The 20014-nt window shown below is 42.9% G+C and overlaps 1 protein-coding gene across 1 annotated transcript in view; it reads left to right on the top strand.

Moving 5' to 3' along the window:
• The first annotated feature begins 373 nt into the window (after positions 1-373).
• The window catches only part of tnfsf10l (TNF superfamily member 10, like), a 43506-nt gene continuing 23865 nt past the window's right edge, over positions 374-20014 (top strand). The window contains exon 1 of the mRNA XM_084003554.1: positions 374-857. Within this exon, the coding sequence (XP_083859680.1) occupies positions 609-857 (249 nt within the window). The 5' untranslated portion in view covers positions 374-608. The remainder of the gene's footprint in view (positions 858-20014) is intronic.

Here is a 20014-nt window from a genome sequence, read left to right as displayed (position 1 = left end):
CTGTACACCAAAACCATTCCTGTACATTCTTAAATACACCACCTTATTATACATTGTGAGATATGAGTTGCCAGATTTGGCATATTTCCGTCTTTTCACTGTGATGGTGATATTCTGAACCACCCTGGAGTTAATATTGTAGTATTATTGTAATATTGCAGCCTTTCAAGTCCCCCTGCTATGCTGCGATGCGGGCCATGAGAAACCTAGAAAGCATCGCTGGAACCGAACGTGTGTGTGTGTGTGTGTGTGCGTGTGTGTGTGTGGGGGGGGGGGAGGGGGGGGGTCGGGGGAGATTCCTCCACAGCCCCAGGGTGAGGAAAAGGTTAAGCCAGCCCCCTCTTTGCTGCTCTCTCTCGGCTGCAGCGCGTCAGTCCTCCGCCGCTGCCTCCTCCAACCCCACTTTTACGCAGCAGCCGAGCACGCATCCAAGAAGTTAGTTTAACTCCCCCAGCTCGCTCCTCTGCCGGCTCGCCCTCCTCCTCCTCCTCCCCCTCCCCTCTTCTCCCGCTGCGCTCCCGTGAACATCTCGTCCAGCAGCCAGGCGGACGCATGGAGACCTGATTTTCGAAGAGGGGTCGTTGTTTCGCCGTTTGGTCTTTGTTTTAATGGTCTGCTCATGCGTCGGGAATGCCATGGCCACTCCGAGCGCACAGCAGCAGCACCAGGATTACTTCAGGTCGGTGAGCAGCGAGTCCACCACCTACATGATGGTCCCGGCTGGCGGGCCGAGCGGGACGAGGCGCCGGGAGGCTCCGTCTAAGATGTGGGTGGCGATGGTGGTGATCGTGGTGGTGGTGCTGCAGATCGCCTCCACCACGGGGCTCTTCCTCTACCTGAACATGTCCATATCGCAGGTAAGAGCTGCGGTTCCGCGCACGCCTGTTGTTTTGAGGGGGGGTTAGAGTTTAGACGTCCAGCTGGATGTCACTTTTAAGTTACTTTTCTTTGTTGGCAGTTGGTCTCCGCGCTCTCTCTCCGCCTGAACGTGTTGCACAACGCGATCCGGCATTTACGAGCAATAACGCAGAGGGGACGAGGAGCAAACGCAACGGGTTAAACCGCGGCGCTTAAATCAACACATTGGAGCCATTTGCGCAGGCAGAACGTGGTCAGGTTGCGTTGTAAGTGGGCTGCAGATGTGGTGTGTGTGTGTGTGCAGAGGTGAACTATGCAGGTCACTGATGGAGGTTTAACACCAAAAAACCCCGGGGGTTTAATTTGAGAGCATTTGAATCCCCCTGAAATAATGAGACAGATCAAACCTCTGCAGCGTGCCTGCTGTGGGGAGCTTTTTAAATATCATTCCTATAAGTTGGTGTTTGCACAGCTGAGGCTGGATTCCTGGCTGTGAGACAAGCAGAGCTTCAGTGATTGCTTTAGTTGGTGAATTATTGACTGATATACGTGTTGCTCAGTGTGTCCTGGCAGGAGAAAGCAGAGATACAGGTCCTCCACTCCCTCCTCTCTGTTATGGATTCAAACCAGGAACACTGGGATGTAGAAAGGGGAAGATGTGTTGTGTATGGTTCCTGACACCTCAGAGGAAAAACATAACCGGGGGGGGGGGGGTGCATCGGCCGTCTGTATCCCGATGGGAGGCGGTTTACAGTGTAACGCTACGCCTCGGCTAACTGGCGGGGAGGAAGCGTGAACCTCCGCTGGCATACTGTGCATCTCATATCAGGTTGTGCTGCACAAACTCAACGTTTCCTCTTGACAACGAGGAAGAAACCTGATTTTAACGCTTTTAGCCACAGTAGGTGCTTCAGCGCGGTCCAGTGTCATGTACCGAGAGAGCGTAGCGTGAAATCAACAGGAGGAACAAACGTATCCAGGTATCTTTTAACTTTTTTTTCCCCCAATCGTGTGTGCGGACGTGCTCGTCATGAGGTCCATCTAGAATAAGATGCTCTTGTGTTTGGAGGAGGCAGGGAATCCCCCATCAGGAGAGGAATAGGGGCTGCATAACACGATGACACACTGCCCTAAATAGCCAAATGCTGCAGAAAGACTCCTCTCTTTATGGTAAAAGGATTGAACTTAAGTCATGTCTGTCCCGGGGAGCAACAGGCATATTTGGTGTTTTACGCAATCAACATGCACTAGCGTATTTTGTGTCAGAATTCCTTGTACTTTCTGAAGTAAGGGTGATTATATCCCCCGCGCCCCCCGGGTGCCTGCTTCCCCTTCACCTAACGGCACGAAAGGCAGCGGCGTCAGCTGTGAAAGTGTATTTCTTTTTATACGCAAGTACGTGCGGTCGCGAGTTAAAGAAGGAGCTAAGTTGCAACTTGATCCCAGGGTTGATTTTGAGTCCGTCTTTTCGACACGCCGGAGGTAGCAAGGAGGAGACCACATGAGGAATAGTTTAGAGATGACACTGGAAGGGCAGTCTGAAATGAAGAAAACATTGGAGCCGGGGATTTGGGAATCCCCCCGGTTCTCATGCGAAGGCCGGCTATTTTTACTCTGGAAACAGAGCCCTTCTTTGAAACGACGAGCCCGAGTTACACCCCATACCAGCCCGGTTAAGACAAAAGATACCCCGGGAACAATGAACACAGCACAATGAGGAACACTCCAGCGATGCCTCAGCACCACGGCGTTCATGCACACAAACAAACACACACACACGTCCCACAAATACAGAAGCTCCGCTGGGTTTCTGTCCACCGCTGCTGGATTCACGCTCTTTTTTTATCTGGAAATGCACTTCTCAGAGGCATGAATTCCACTTTGTCTGCTTAATAACCAACTAAATACTGAAGGATAATAGACCTTTTCATTGCCGTTGTGTTGCCGGGACGACAGCTTCGGTCCAAGTTTACTTCCTGCCAGCCACTGCTGCATTAGCAAACATTGTAACAGGAAATACAAAGGGGCCTATTCAGAGGGTTATGTGCTCTGCAGGTAAGAGCAGGAAACGTAGCACTTATAGCGCTGCAGTCATACGAGTCGGTTATTATTCTGATAATCGATTAAATATTTGATTGAACGTTCTCTGGTTCCAGCCTGACCTTTGGGAGGGTTTGCTGCTTTTCTCTGTTTGTGTCATAAAGAAAAGACGACCTCTGGTTCTAAAAAGTAAAGCCGAGCTGACGTGCCTTGTCATTCTCTCTGCTGGCCACCAGGGGGCGACTCCTCTCTGGTTGTATAGAAGTCTATGAGAAAATGGTCCTACTTCTCTCTGCTGGCCACCAGGGGGCGACTCCTCTCTGGTTGTATAGAAGTCTATGAGAAAATGGTCCTACTTCTCTCTGCTGGCCACCAGGGGGTGACTCCTCTCTGGTTGTATAGAAGTCTATGAGAAAATGGTCCTACTTCTCTCTTGATGTATTATCTCAGTAAACATTGTAAACATGAGTTTATGGTCTCAATCTCTAGTTTCAAGTCTTCTTCAATCCAGCATGATGTTCATTTAGTACATTATGGTCCATTTAGAGTCCACCAGACCAGAAAGCAGGGGATGCTTTAGGGGGCGGGGCTTACCTGCTGATTGACAGGTCGCTACCAATGCTAGTTAGCTACTAAGATAAGTTGAACCTTGAACTATGAAGCTACCAGAAGCTACCTTCACACCAGAATCCACATGGATCCAGATCCAGTAACGGTGCCGTTGCTCCTCCACAGTCCAAGTAGAGACAATCAAAATGTCGAACTAGAGGCTTCAAAACCGTCGTCCACAAACTGACGGGTGACGTCACCATGACGACATCCACAATGAATTGATTAATCAATAAAATAACTTCTCCGTGGATAACAAACCCTGCCGAGCAGATGAAACCATATCAGACACGTTTCATCTCTTATCTGCATCCAAACCAGATCAAGTTTAGGTTTTTGTCTCCCTTGATCAAGGTCACATGAGCCTCCAGATCTGTGACAGTTTATGTCATATAAAACTATTAACGGGTGTAAAAATCCTTTTAATGTTTGCTGCAACACATTACAAAGCCCAGTTTGTCTCCGGCTCAGATTTCAGTGCACGCTGGCTGCATCTCAGGGCCTTCGTGTTCATTTGTGTTCAATTTGGGGATTTTCTGTGTGTGTGTGTGTGTGTGTGTGTGTGTGTGTGTGTGTATGTATGTGTGTGTGTGTGTATGTGTGTGTATGTGTGTGTGTGTATGTATGTGTGTGTGTGTGATTGGCATTCCATTCCTCACACTTCACTGGGCCACTTTATTATTGTTTGGGTTCACAGATAGGCTGACTCACCCTTACATGCAACAATACACCCAGTCTGTGTGTCTTTGTGTGTGTGCTTGTGTGTGTGTGTGTGTGTGTGTGTGTGTGTGTGGTCTGAAACACACAAGAAGTTTGAGCCTGTTGTTTGTTAGAGTGTGTGTGTGTGTGTGTGTGTGGTCTGTTTAACCTGCACAAATGTCCAATTTTGGTCTTTTCTGTCTGTGTTAGTGCAATTTAAAGTGTGTTTTTACGCCGATGATCTGAGATTTGATCTCGATGACCAGAGGCTGAGAAAACCCAGAAAATCCTCCAGAAATCCATCTGCTCGGTAAAGAACCTCACAGAGGTCATGCTGGGTTTACAGATCAGAATCACAGTCAGATTTTAGGCTTTAAATAGTTAGGCTGCAGTTTGATAAAGGTCAAAGGTCACTTTGGAGATAAGATAAGCAGCAGTTCTTGGACAACCTCATATCTCAATCGTGAAAGCTTGTCGTTAACGGGACTGAAGTGTTCTCCTGTGCAGTTTTTTTCTGACGGGAACTTTGCGAATGATCCACAGTTTACATCTTTTCTTTAAAATTAAGCTACTAACTATTTTGGAAATCGATGTTATGCTTTTCTTTGCCTTGCATGTCAGTAATCTAAATACTATAAAAACAATTGGACTGTTGGTCGCACAGAAATAAGACATTTGAAGACGTCATCGTTGGGGTGTGGGTGAAGATTCAATTTTATAACCTCAAATCACAAAATTTCCTCAGACGCCTTGAATTGACCAATCCAGGAAGTTATCGGCAGATTAATTGCTAACCAACTTAATATTTATTTGCAGCCATCTAGCAGATGCCCTCCACAGGTAGCATCACTGTACGTTGGTGATCTGAGATCAGTCAATGTTGAAGTGCCTTTAAACTGACAATTCCATGCTCCCAACTTTGAGGACCAGTTTAGGGACGGCCCCTTCCTGTTCCAACATGACTGTGCACCAGTGCACAAAGCAAGGTCCATAAAGACATGGAGGAGAGAGTTTGGTGTGGATGAACTTGACTGGCCTGAACAGAGTCCTGACCTCAACCTGATAGAACATCTTTGGTCGAATTAGAGTGGAGACTGAGAGCCAGGCCTTCCCTCCAACATCAGTGTGACCTCACAAATACGCTTCTGGAAGAATGGTCCAAACGTCCCATAAACACACTAAACCTTGTGGAACTTCTCTTGAAGAGTAGAAGCTGTTATAGCTGCAAAAGGTGAACCGACGTCATGTTAAACCCTATGTAATAAGAATGGAGGTCACTTCAGTTCATATGGGAGTCAAGGCAGGTGAGCAGATACTTTTGGCAAGATAGTATTGATTCTTTGGGTGGGATTGTCCTTCACATCACAGCGACTGATGAAACGCCAGACAGGAAACATGAGGAGATGATGTGCAACAAATGTCTCCCTCCCTCCCCCCGACTAGAACCGAACCGGGTCGCGGTCCCATTTATAACCCGGCCACATGTTGCTTGAGTTGTGGAGTGTGTCGGCTGCTCCGCTCGCCACCGACGTGTTTCCTGCTCGCTCGCCGGATCCCCTCGACACAACGACCAAAGTCACAGAGTCACAGAGAATGGCTGTTTATTCAAATGAGCTCGACTACTGGATGATTGCACACACACACACACACACACACACACACACACACACACACACACACACACACACACACACACACACACACACACACACACACACACACACACACACACACACACACACACACACACACACACACACGCTTCTCAATCCGGCCTCCTCCTTGTGTGGCCTCAGCTGTTGGAAAAATGGGTAACGCTACCCCCCCTATAGCGCCGTATAGACCAGTAAAGGCCAGTTGTTTCCATGCTGCTGTGTGTGTGTGTATATATATATATATATATATATACACACACACACATACACACATGTGCGTATATATGGATTGGGTTTTACTGGGGAATGTTAACGGCCACCTTTAAAGAATCAATGGACTGCATTAAACAAAACGGCGATGGCGAATGGGGGAAACCACGCAGCACGTGTGCTTTACGAGGGGGGAATTTGAACTTCAACCTCTCCTTTAACACACCAACCAACACACACGTGCACACACACACACACACACACACACACTCATAATCAGAAACCAATCAAATCCTGTTCTGCACATATTTAGATGCGATTCAAAGCTACTCCATCCAAAATACACAATCCTCTTTCTCTTTACCCCCCCTGCAGTCTCTGTGTGTTATGGTTCGAGTCCGCTTTGGAGAATCGAGTTACAGTCAGTGTGAGGGCTGGGGGGGGGGGGGGGGGGGGATTTTTCAGGAGTGACACAAGCAGTTCTACTTTATTTTATGAGGCAGGAGTCGAGAAGTTAAGAGTGTGTGCGTGTGTGTGTGTGTGTGTGTCTCCAGAGTTAACGTGACGATGTGGTTGTAAGACACACAGAAAAACACCGAGGTATGTAGGCTTTAATGGGCGGGAGGTGACAGACGTAAGTTTGGCCTCACTTTCCCCCCGAAGATGCCGACGAGGCCAAAAGTGCCGTCAGCTGAGTGATTCCTGAGGAACAGACGCCTTGGCCGCGTCCCAACACTCTTTCCTGGTGACACACTTTGTTTTAGACAAACGACCGATCTGTGCCTCGCCTCTCCTAATCTGGAACAAGGTAAACCGGACGTTGCACAAGAGAGTGTTGAAGAAATCGCATCTTTTGTTTTTTGTGCGTTATTGAAAACACGTGCGAACGTTAAAGGTTTTTTTTGTCTGGATGTTTTTAATTGGTCTCGTTGGTGGAGTTTTATTTTCTCCTCTCAGTTAAACAGAATGTTATTCGCCTTTTATTTTAGATTCAATCATCGGAATGATTTGATAGTTCAGGCTCCCCCCTGTGGCCCGACGGTGTACTGCAGATATAAATGGTATGAGGGAGAAATTCTACAAAATTATTTGGCAACCGGAATAAAATGTCTTTGGGAATATAAAACAATTATAGAGCTTTTAAAAACAAAACAACACCCAGCATACCAGAAAAGTCTTCATATAAGGGGTCGTAGCTTTGTTACCCTAGCAACGGCTTTCCCGGGTCTCGCCTACATAAGCGTTTTTTCTAAACTTAACTTCGACAAACGACATTCTGCAAGTTACGAACGGGACGACATGAATGTTTAATTTAGATAAACGTTATATCGCGATAATAACATATTTGTGCTTAAAAACATACTGGAATCACGTTTCAGGGAACTAACATGTTTTTAGGAAACAAATATGTTTCATCACAACACAGATATATAATGGAAAACAACATCTGTAACCCGTCACTTCGGCTGCAACAAGTACACAAAAAGGTTCAGGACACCTGAGACCAGAAGTCCTGTTTCCTCATTGGAGGGAAGCTGAAAGATGGAGATCGATGCTTTGCTGCTATACGTTATGTCATCTGACACACACACACACACACACACACACACACACACACACACACACGACCTTGGTTTTAGCGAGTTGACGCGTGAAAACAGGATATTTGTGTTCCCGTGTAGGAATGCTCATTAGGATGTGGCTACAGCTGTGTGTGTGTGTGTGTGTGTGTGTGTGTGTGTGTCAGCAGCTGGAGTGTGTGTTATCACTGTGTTTGCTTCGTCAACATGGCTATAATGTGCTGATAAACGCTGCTGTAGGATCTTTGGGCCACCGCTCCATCTGGTCAGCTGATAGCAGCGATGCTAACCCTTCAGCAACCAGCATCATCATGCTGTTGGTTGTTGTAGTTTTTATATCGTTACAGCACACAGACTGTAGTTTCTCTGCATTTTCTTATCAGCTCTTGTTGACCTCTATGCTGATAACAACGTGCTGTACTTTGATATTTCCTGTTTGTGGAGCAAAAAACGTGAAATCTGAAAACAATATATCACGATTATCCTGGCAAATTATCCACAATATTTTTACGATATTTAGATAATCATCCATAATATGCTCTTCAAAGTGTCACTAAAACCTCCTGGAATCACTTCACTTAGTAAAAGAAAGACATGACTTTTTTTAGCGTGTAGTGAAAAAACTAATTTTAAATAAGGTAATCATAAATCACACCGCATGAATAAACGATATTTAACACATTTAAAAGAATGCAACATTGTGTGAGCCTGTTTTATTACGTGATGCTTATACTTATATATTTTTAACTTCTCTATTATTATCGCAAACTAGGAAGCTAGAAAGAATAAGAAATAGTCACACGATTAACGTGTTTTTTCCCTGATCCACGATAAAATCTCAAATCGTCAAAAATCGACTCAAAGTATGACGTAAAAAGCTGGCGTTTTTTGCAAGACTAATTGAATCTTGTCATATTAATAAATAATAATAATTCCCCTCAAATCCATTAAAACGAAAGTTACAAGCCTGCAGTAGACATATTTGTTTTCAAATATAGCGTTAAGAAGTATTTGTACTTCATTACTTCTCTGCGACTCAATTCTATGACATGAAAGTCGAATGTTAATAAACTGTAGATTAAGTTTGAGGTGATTTCAGTATCGTATTTGCTTTTATCCAGAATCCTAAAGAGAATGTGAAATGTCCAACAGCAGATGTAATACTCGCTCCCACAACGCGGCCGTCTGGATAACAGTCTTAATTTGTTTTAAGTAGGTGTTTGTTAAACTGCACAGAGCTCGCAGCTTTCACTCCCACATCACATCTGGAAATCAAAGAGGAAGAAGAAAACCCGAACGGATGAGTTTGTTCAAGTGAAACGCTTTATAATGTGTCGTTTTACCAGGAAACACATGCTTAAAGACATGATGTACACAAATCGGGAGGCTGGAGGTTCACGTACGTGTTGACCCCCGGCAATGAAAAGCCCCCTTCCTCACATCCAGCCGTCTTTCCTGGTCCCAGATCTGCTTGTTGAGGGCCCCATGTGGCTCCCATCACGGGGAATCCCAAATCCTTTCCATACTTTCTGGATGTGTCTCATATCAAGAAAGCTGCGTCCAATCGGATCGCAGAACGGGGAGAAGGAAAAGAAGGGGGTCGCCAAGATTTTTAAAGCAGAAAATGTTTTTATAAAGGTGGTTATTGGATATTAATATGCGTTGTCAGGTTTTTCTTAAAGGCCAAAAGGAAATATTGTAAAAAAACGAATCAATTTCTTCAGGTTAAGCAGCTTAATAATAATAATAAAAAGATTGCGCCTCACAACGTAAGGCACCTCGTCAGGTTGCCAGGGGCGACGGCCGGTCAACCGCGGATCAACGAACTAACCGCAGAGCGTCGACTTGGTTCGTCTGCAGCTGCTGACTGGAAAACGCTTCGAGGGAAAAAAAGAGTTAAACATCATGAAGTTGGCAGGCGGGCGGCCGGAGCTTCCTTTTTAATAATGCATGTTTTCAGGTGGAAGTTATGTCTGGTCAAGAAAGTTTCAGAGACCAGATGTTCATTAGGTTTCCTCATTTCAGCTCTCGAGGAAATGTGAAGAGACGCAAAGAAGCCGGATCCTTGGCTCTTCTGCTTTAATATCTGAATTTCAACATCTTCAAATCAAAGCCAACAACAAACTCAGGAACTGGTTTTATTATTTGGGTCACGTAGAGAATAAAACAAGCGTTTTCCAGCCAGTTTACACAGCGAGGAGATCTGTTTCTGGACCACAAAACCAGGTTTATTAGCGGAGCGACCGCATATTACAACAAGTCTTCCCTTCCTGCTGCTACTCAATTAGATTTAAATACTGATGAACCATAATACATAGCACATTTAAAATGGTGTTACTTAGAGCCCATATTATAGAGTCAAAATAAGTATATATTGGCTGCTAATTGTATTTTAAAATTAAATTATACATACATAAAACAAATAAGGCTGTCTGAGTCAGTATCTGCTTTTCAAAACATACTTTTCAGACCCTTTCATGCTTTTTTAAATAATTTAATCTTGACATTTTATTATCCAACTTGGTATTTTATTTTCTCAAGCAGCCATCGCCAATGTGAGATTCTTCAAGATGTTATGTGTGAATCTGTAAATAAGTGACTTTAAGAACAGGTACTAAAAGATTTAAATGTACATGCAAGATTAATAAGTTGAATATTAAGATGTAACAAACACAACGGGTGGAAATATCGGATTCTGGCCGAGGTCATTTAAATAAACAAATGAAGTAAGGATTAACCTGTATTAGAAACATGCTGGAGACGCATCGTAGTTTATCGTTTAAAACCACAGTTCTCTCTTAGATCTGGATCCTACGGAGGAAGCAACTCCACTTTTACTTTGAGGAGACGCTTCCAGCTACTGTGGCTGCATGACTCGGCATCTCGTCGAGGAGATTCAAATCTTGCATGAGAGTTTTGTGTTTCTTCTCCGATCCCAAAATATTATGAATAAGAAGGGACAGAAACATTGAGATTGTTACCCAGAGAGGGTTTTAGTAGTTGAAGAGGATTCTTGCAGGATGAAGTCACACAAAAAAAGAAATGTGTTTTCAAAAGATTCTACAGCAACGCCAAAAGTGAAATTACATTAAAGTAAATGAAGTTTCCTCCTGAGGCCACTTGAATGTCTGCACTAGATTTCATGGAAATCCCCCGCGTGGATCCGTGACTTTCTCGTACGGAGGAAGGACTTGAGATTCGTGGAAACGTGACGGCATCGACCAGGAAAACTAAATAGTAGTGAGAGATTCAGCTTCTCCGGTTCCTCTGAGAGCTGAAGTGAGCGAAGCTGGCAGCGAAGGCACCGAAGAAAATCTCCGATCTTCAGCAGGCCGATTGCTGGTTCCAGTTCATTCATCCATGTGGTTTCACCAAATAAAGCTTGACAGATTGAAGTCATGACTCAAACAAGGAACACATTGCAAACTCACTGTTTAACTTCTGGAGGGGATTGTGTGGGATCGGCCTCGCTCGGCCGAGGCAGCTACAAAACAACGCTCACTTCGCTGCTGCGTCATGCTTTCTTTGGATTCCTCCTCATTTCTGAGAAAGCAATCTGAACCTGGAATCTGCTGCTGTTGAAAAAGGGATCGGAGCTGATCAGTGCATGATAACCTTTGACCTTTGTTGTCAAGCCATTTTTACAGCTGTCTTTAATATTGGCATATCTAATAAATGTTTCAACTCTACAGTAGATTGTTAATTATTCTCAGATAATCACATTTAGTTTGAGGTAAACTTCTATCACCCAATACATATGAACTCACACAGTGTGAGGGAAGAGACCATAAACTGCCAGTATCTGCGTGTAAAAATGTAAACATTTTGGATTTGCTTTGGAAGAGTAGCTGTTACATAATCTGGTGTTATTTGTACGTTAGAATAGAGCTTAGGCTAAAGAGTTGTGGTTTGGGTGGAACCATGGATCGTATATATATATATATATATATATATATATATATATATATATATATATAAAACTAGCCGACGTAGTGTTGGTGGCCATCTTGGTAAATTCCCAGGAGTCAGCATTGTGTTTACTGGGGCCTCATGCGTGTACTCATCCGGTCTGCCGCCGGACCTCCAAATGAGTCGTTATTCATTAAAAAGGTCACACGGCTAATTTAAAATAAATGTTGTGGGCTGCTTGTTTTCATAACCATTGAAATAATAAAAGGAAAAGTGCACCGGTTAGCATCCCCCCACATTCCTATCAAGAACCCTAAAAATAATACTCGACTTTTATCTTAAAAATAACAGTCTCAGCTGCTTTAAGTGCCCGCTCTCCTCGTCTTTGCCATTCTTGTGGGGAAGTCTGGACTCAGCAGAGGAAACACGTCGCAGCCTGCAGTCTCTGCCACAGTACAATAACATTTGAGTCATACTTGCTCTCACACACACACACACATTTGCAGACACGTTTGCCCACCCATGCTGGACCTGGCCCCCAACAGGCACCCAGAGGACCCCTCATAGCAGCAGGCCCACCTAAACCACCACCAACTGTGCATCATTGTGCATCATTGTTTCCAGGTTTTATTCATTTCGCCCTCTTTCAGTGTCAAAAAGGAAATACCACCTTGGATTAAGAACGATGTTGCATGAAGTTGCTCATTGGATGAAGCTAAAAGGACTAGAAGTGATGTCCAGCTGTTTTTAGATTGCTTGGCAACCATTAGCCGCAATTCAGAGCAATCCACCATGTCCCCGTTCAAATACAGGCTTGCCCATGAAGTTGGAATCATTTGCAAATGTCTCGTCTTTAACAGCAGCAGAACAAATGTGATGCATGAATTAATGTAATGACTATTGTATCTGAAAACGAAATATTCTAACTTCATGGGCAACAGTGTAGTTTAGGAGGAGTGGGAAGGATCATGTGAGGGTTACTACCGGGTGTTTTGTGCTGCACTCATTTGAAAGTGAAACGGGTGTTTGTTCTTGGGCGTGTTGTTATTGACAAGCTGTTGCAGAGAAATGAAGTCATGTCGACACAAAGATCCAGAAATGTTAACCTGGAAGGACTTGGGGAGGATTCAGGTGCACCATGAGCAACGCTTTCTGGGAGACTGTGTTGTTTTAAGGCTTTCGTCGTACAACGACCCAGAAGATCACAGCTCCTTTATCTTTCTAAAGCTCCGTCACATTAACTGCGTCGCCTCGAGCGTTTCCGTCGGTATGCAGGTGACCGAGACAAACTGGAAAGTCCTGACCTCTTCTTGCTCCCCCCCCCCCCCCCCCCCCTCGTTCTCAGCCAGAGTGACGAGAAGCAGAAACTTATCCCTCGGAACGAGAGAACGAAAGCATTCATCTCTCAATGCCACTAAAACGCAGATAACGCAGACAACGCCGCCCATAAACACGGAGATAAGTCTAACAGCACTTAACGGGAACATTGTCAGTAGTTTTAAGAAGACGAGGAAGTACAACGGGCAAGAAAGAAATGATCGGAATATCAGCAGGCCGGTCCAACCCTGATTTATTTAAACTGGATGGAATCCAGAACAGCAACAGTGAAAAGAGCAGAGGTGTAAAAGTACAGACGTACTGTCCTCAAGTAGAAGTACGGATACTCTGGTAAAGAAGTACTGATTCAACTTCTTCACTCAAGTTCAAGAGAAAAGGTACTGAAATGTACTCAACAAGAATCAATAACTCCCCTCAAATACATTCCAACTCAAGTACGGAGCCTTCCCAGGTGTGAGAGGTCACAGTTCGTCGTGCTAAGGAGGCCGAGCTGCTGTTTGAGTGGCGTTTGTGTACACTATCATTAACACACACCAATGCCATCACGCCACCGTGCACACACACACACACACACACACACTCGGCAGCACGCAGGTAAAACAGCAACGCAGGAACTCGTTAGGCCGCTTACCGCATTCCTCTCCCACACACACACGCACACACACACACACACACACTGAACGAGTAATTCCGTTAAAGCCTCTAAGCAGAAGCAGACTATCTTCTGGACTGATATTAAAATGGACCGGGGTGAAAAAAAGCATGTGTTTGCCACATGTTTCCTGTTGGTGAAGAAGAATCTCTACCTGAAGCTTGTTAGCGAAGACTTGCGTACGACTAACGTACGACTAACGTATGACTAACACGTACGACTTCCTGGTTTAAATCTTCGGAAAGGCGGTCGGGTTTTTCGATGCAAATGTTTTCAGTGTTTTGTGATTTATAGAAAACAAACTGCACCTCCGATGGGAGACTTTGGCCAATCACAGGTCATCTCAGAGATGGGGCGTTCCTATTGGCTGTTGCAGATGGAAAATCCTGTAGGAAACGTTGCTTTTCTGACTCTGCAAATCATCCCAAACAGGAAGGCAGACCTGTTGGAAAGAGTCTGGCAATAAACGCAATAAAACATGTGGTTAACACGTTGCTAATAGATTAGCCTTTCAAGCTAACAATATATGAAGGAGGATGTTTCCTATAAATGATTAGTACTTGTACAGGTGAAATGACTAGTACTTGTACAGGTGAAATGACTAGTACTTGTACAGGTGAAATGACTAGTACTTGTACAGGTTTACTATATGGAGGAGGATGTTTCCTATAAATGATTAGTACTTGTACAGGTGAAATGACTCGTACTTGTACAGGTGAAATGACTAGTACTTGTACAGGTTTACTATATGGAGGAGGATGTTTCCTATAAATGATTAGTACTTGTACAGGTGAAATGACTCGTACTTGTACAGGTGAAATGACTAGTACTTGTACAGATGAAATGACTCGTACTTGTACAGGTTTACTATATGAAGGAGGATTTCCTATAAATGACTAGTACTTGTACAGGTGAAATGACTAGTACTTGTACAGGTGAAATGACTAGTACTTGTACAGGTTTACTATATGGAGGAGGATGTTTCCTATAAAAGATTAGTACTTGTACAGGTGAAATGACTCGTACTTGTACAGGTGAAATGACTAGTACTTGTACAGGTTTACTATATGGAGGAGGATGTTTCCTATAAATGATTAGTACTTGTACAGGTGAAATGACTCGTACTTGTACAGGTGAAATGACTAGTACTTGTACAGATGAAATGACTCGTACTTGTACAGGTTTACTATATGAAGGAGGATTTCCTATAAATGACTAGTACTTGTACAGGTGAAATGACTTGTACTTGTACAGGTGAAATGACTAGTACTTGTACAGATGAAATGACTCGTACTTGTACAGGTTTACTATATGAAGGAGGATTTCCTATAAATGACTAGTACTTGTACAGGTGAAATGACTTGTACTTGTACAGGTTTACTATATGAAGGAGGATGTTTCCTATAAATGACTCGTACTTGTACAGGTGAAATGACTTGTACTTGTACAGGTTTACTATATGAAGGAGGATTTCCTATAAATGACTAGTACTTGTACAGATGAAATGACTAGTACTTGTACAGGTTTACTATATGAAGGAGGATTTCCTATAAATGACTAGTACTTGTACAGGTGAAATGACTTGTACTTGTACAGGTGAAATGACTAGTACTTGTACAGGTTTACTATATGGAGGAGGATGTTTCCTATAAAAGATTAGTACTTGTACAGGTGAAATGACTCGTACTTGTACAGGTGAAATGACTAGTACTTGTACAGGTTTACTATATGGAGGAGGATGTTTCCTATAAATGATTAGTACTTGTACAGGTGAAATGACTCGTACTTGTACAGGTGAAATGACTAGTACTTGTACAGGTTTACTATATGGAGGAGGATGTTTCCTATAAATGACTAGTACTTGTACAGGTGAAATGACTCGTACTTGTACAGGTTTACTATATGAAGGAGGATTTCCTATAAATGACTAGTACTTGTACAGGTGAAATGACTTGTACTTGTACAGGTGAAATGACTAGTACTTGTACAGATGAAATGACTCGTACTTGTACAGGTTTACTATATGAAGGAGGATTTCCTATAAATGACTAGTACTTGTACAGGTGAAATGACTTGTACTTGTACAGGTTTACTATATGAAGGAGGATGTTTCCTATAAATGACTCGTACTTGTACAGGTGAAATGACTTGTACTTGTACAGGTTTACTATATGAAGGAGGATTTCCTATAAATGACTAGTACTTGTACAGATGAAATGACTAGTACTTGTACAGGTTTACTATATGAAGGAGGATTTCCTATAAATGACTAGTACTTGTACAGGTGAAATGACTTGTACTTGTACAGGTTTACTATATGAAGGAGGATTTCCTATAAATGACTCGTACTTGTACAGATGAAATGACTCGTACTTGTACAGGTTTACTATATGAAGGAGGATTTCCTATAAATGACTAGTACTTGTACAGGTGAAATGACTTGTACTTGTACAGGTTTACTATATGAAGGAGGATGTTTCCTATAAATGACTCGTACTTGTACAGGTGAAATGACTTGTACTTGTACAGGTTTACTATATGAAGGAGGATTTCCTATAAATGACTAGTACTTGTACAGATGAAATGACTAGTACTTGTACAGGTTTACTATATGAAGGAGGATTTCCTATAAATGACTAGTACTTGTACAGGTGAAATGACTTGTACTTGTACAGGTTTACTATATGAAGGAGGATTTCCTATAAATGACTAGTACTTGTACAGATGAAATGACTAGTACTTGTACAGGTTTACTATATGAAGGAGGATTTCCTATAAATGACTAGTACTTGTACAGGTGAAATGACTTGTACTTGTACAGGTGAAATGACTAGTACTTGTACAGATGAAATGACTCGTACTTGTACAGGTTTACTATATGAAGGAGGATTTCCTATAAATGACTAGTACTTGTACAGGTGAAATGACTTGTACTTGTACAGGTTTACTATATGAAGGAGGATGTTTCCTATAAATGACTCGTACTTGTACAGGTGAAATGACTTGTACTTGTACAGGTTTACTATATGAAGGAGGATTTCCTATAAATGACTAGTACTTGTACAGATGAAATGACTAGTACTTGTACAGGTTTACTATATGAAGGAGGATTTCCTATAAATGACTAGTACTTGTACAGATGAAATGACTCGTACTTGTACAGGTTTACTATATGAAGGAGGATTTCCTATAAATGACTAGTACTTGTACAGGTGAAATGACTTGTACTTGTACAGGTTTACTATATGAAGGAGGATGTTTCCTATAAATGACTCGTACTTGTACAGGTGAAATGACTTGTACTTGTACAGGTTTACTATATGAAGGAGGATTTCCTATAAATGACTAGTACTTGTACAGATGAAATGACTAGTACTTGTACAGGTTTACTATATGAAGGAGGATTTCCTATAAATGACTAGTACTTGTACAGGTGAAATGACTTGTACTTGTACAGGTTTACTATATGAAGGAGAATGTTTCCTATAAATGACTCGTACTTGTACAGGTGAAATGACTTGTACTTGTACAGGTTTACTATATGAAGGAGGATTTCCTATAAATGACTAGTACTTGTACAGGTGAAATGACTTGTACTTGTACAGGTGAAATGACTAGTACTTGTACAGATGAAATGACTCGTACTTGTACAGGTTTACTATATGAAGGAGGATTTCCTATAAATGACTAGTACTTGTACAGATGAAATGACTAGTACTTGTACAGGTTTACTATATGAAGGAGAATGTTTCCTATAAATGACTAGTACTTGTACAGGTGAAATGACTTGTACTTGTACAGGTTTACTATATGAAGGAGGATGTTTCCTATAAATGACTCGTACTTGTACAGGTGAAATGACTCGTACTTGTACAGGTTAAATGAGACATGAGGGAGTATTTCTGGTGAGTTTCTTTCTTTTGGCCTTTTCCAGATTCTATCCTAAAGAACCACTTCAACAAGAACGACATGCTCAAAGGTTATGATGGGATGTTTGGATCCAACAAAGCCTAAACTGACATGCGTGTTGTGTTTTTGGTTTCAGGGCAACATGTAACATCTCTGTCTGTCTTTAAGTTAAACAAACCACCTCCAGACAAAAGGCTTTTCACGTGACTCGTCTTTGGCAATAAAAAATCATCCTCAAAGCCGAGATTAGAGCGGCTTGTTTGCAGGCCGTCGCCATCGTTCGGGTCGAAAGGCAGAAAATCAAAGATGGGATTGAGACTCAAACGAGGATTTGCCCTCATGACAAAAAAGGCTGGAGCGGCGTGATTTCAATTTTCATGGCAAACATGATATCTTGATCAGCGCCTGATTTTTGCTTTTTTTAATGTACCAGAGCAGAAACAAACCAGAGAGCGGCTCGGTCACAATTTAAGCAGGAAAAAGATGAAAGCAAATTGAATATGAATAAAACAGAAGCTAATGACGCACTCTCTCTCTCTCTCTCTCTCTCTCTCTCACACACACACACACACACACACACTAAAAAAATGTGCTAATAGCAGTATTTGTTGTTCCAGAGGCAGTGTTGCACTCTGGGAGCAGAGGGGGTCAACCAAATGTGGTGTGATAAGGGGCAATCATTGCTGAGATCACTAGCATGTTATTTAAGCCTCATTGGATGACTTTTATTTTGTTAGTATTGTCCTTTCAAAATAAAAGACAACACTTTATGACCTTGATGAAGAGAGAGAGAAAAAAGCACACCTGCTGCTGTTATCCGGGTTGGAAATATTACAAAGACCAAACATTCACCAGATGAGTTGCGTTTCACAGAAAAAGACACGAGAATCAGATTTTTAACCACCTTCGTGCCAGGGCGGCCTTTTTCAGATCAGCGTTTTTGTGAGGATGAACCCCCAAAAAGGCCTGTTTATCCTCAGTGTCAATTTTTTTACGTCAATGCGTGTCAAAGGACTACAGCGCTGTCACAAGCAATCACCGATAGGGGAATTAGGACGTAAACCTCCAGCATACGCTGGTACAAGTTACACATTTAACATCGGAGCTCGTCTCTGTTCTCGTCCGCCGTGCGATTCTAAAGCAAACCGATGCTGGCATGCAAGGCCAGGCCGGGACGCATGTGGTTTTATGAAAACCCCCGTTAAAAATGGTGGTTTCTGTTCCCCTAATCTTCTAATGACTAGTTCTCTGGCTCAGATATTTCAGATATTACCCCCTCGAAGCTGCTCTGTCTCGGTGAAGTTTATCCACTGTTAATCAAAATGGCCTTTGTGTTCCTTCTAAATGCTGTTGTGTACGGTTGGAAATCATAAAAAAAACAAAAAAAAAGTCAACCTCCGTCCCGATGGCTCCTTAACGTGATGGATTGCTGAGCAAAGCTGTTGGTCATTAAAAGTAAAACAGGCAGCCTTAACAAATAAATCCATGTCGGCACCATGCTGGACGTCTGCCAGATACACTGAAGCCCCGAAGGGACGACAAACTGGGGAAAGACCTGCATGCATTCATATTAAATACCGTGACAAATCACGGATATAAACCCGTGCACGCGAGCTTTTAAAAGCGCGTTCGTAAACACACGATCTAAAGGGAATATTTCTCACCCTTTGCACACACACACACAATTTAGGTGTGAAAACTCCCTCCAACTTTTTTTAACGATAGCTTTGGGGCAGTTTTCGCAAAAAAAGCAAATAGTGTCGAGACTCGGTGGACTCTCATCTGAACAGCCAAACGGTTGTCGCCGAAAGTGCAAAGGTCATAAATTACCAGCACACCCACGTAATAATGAAACGTTCTGGTGTTTATGACCACGTAAAACTTTCACCAAATCCGTGAGGTTGTCTTGCGTTCACGTCATTGTGGCCAATGTGATAACTGCTAATTGCCACTCTGCTACAGGAGAGGCTGTTAAACGTACAGTTTGTAAAGTGGTGACATGTGGTGGATTTAGTTTTACAATGGCATCTAGGATTTCTCGGGCAGAGGGGTTGAAGTGTGAGAAATAGTGTAAATAATAAGCTTGTTAATGTACATCATGGCATCGTCTGGGTGTTAACAGATAACTGCGGTTATCCCGATTATCCCGATTCAGGAGTTGTTATTTCTGTGAGTCAACTTAAATTGTTCTATCTCATCCATGCTGGCTCCCATTTTATTGGCATAAACTGTCATTTTCTTTACTGGCCACCAGGGGGCGACTCCTCTTTGGTTGTATAGAAGTCTATGAGAAAATGGTTTTACTTCTCTCTGCTGGCCACCAGGGGGCGACTCCTCTCTGGTTGTATAGAAGTCTATGAGAAAATGCAGGGGATGCTTTAGGGGCGGGGCTTACCCGCTGATTGACAGGTCTTTACCACACTACCAATGCTAGTTAGCTACTAAGATGACTTTAACTCTTGTAAAGTTGACCTTGAATTATGAAGCTAACTTCGTTAGCAGCTTCACACCAACAAAACCTGTAGTCCACATACCGATTTGTATATGCAGTCTTT

Source organism: Eutrigla gurnardus (assembly GCF_963514095.1).
Source record: "Eutrigla gurnardus genome assembly, chromosome: 23".
NCBI lineage: Eukaryota > Metazoa > Chordata > Actinopteri > Perciformes > Triglidae > Eutrigla > Eutrigla gurnardus.
This window is presented reverse-complemented; position numbering and strand designations above follow the sequence as displayed.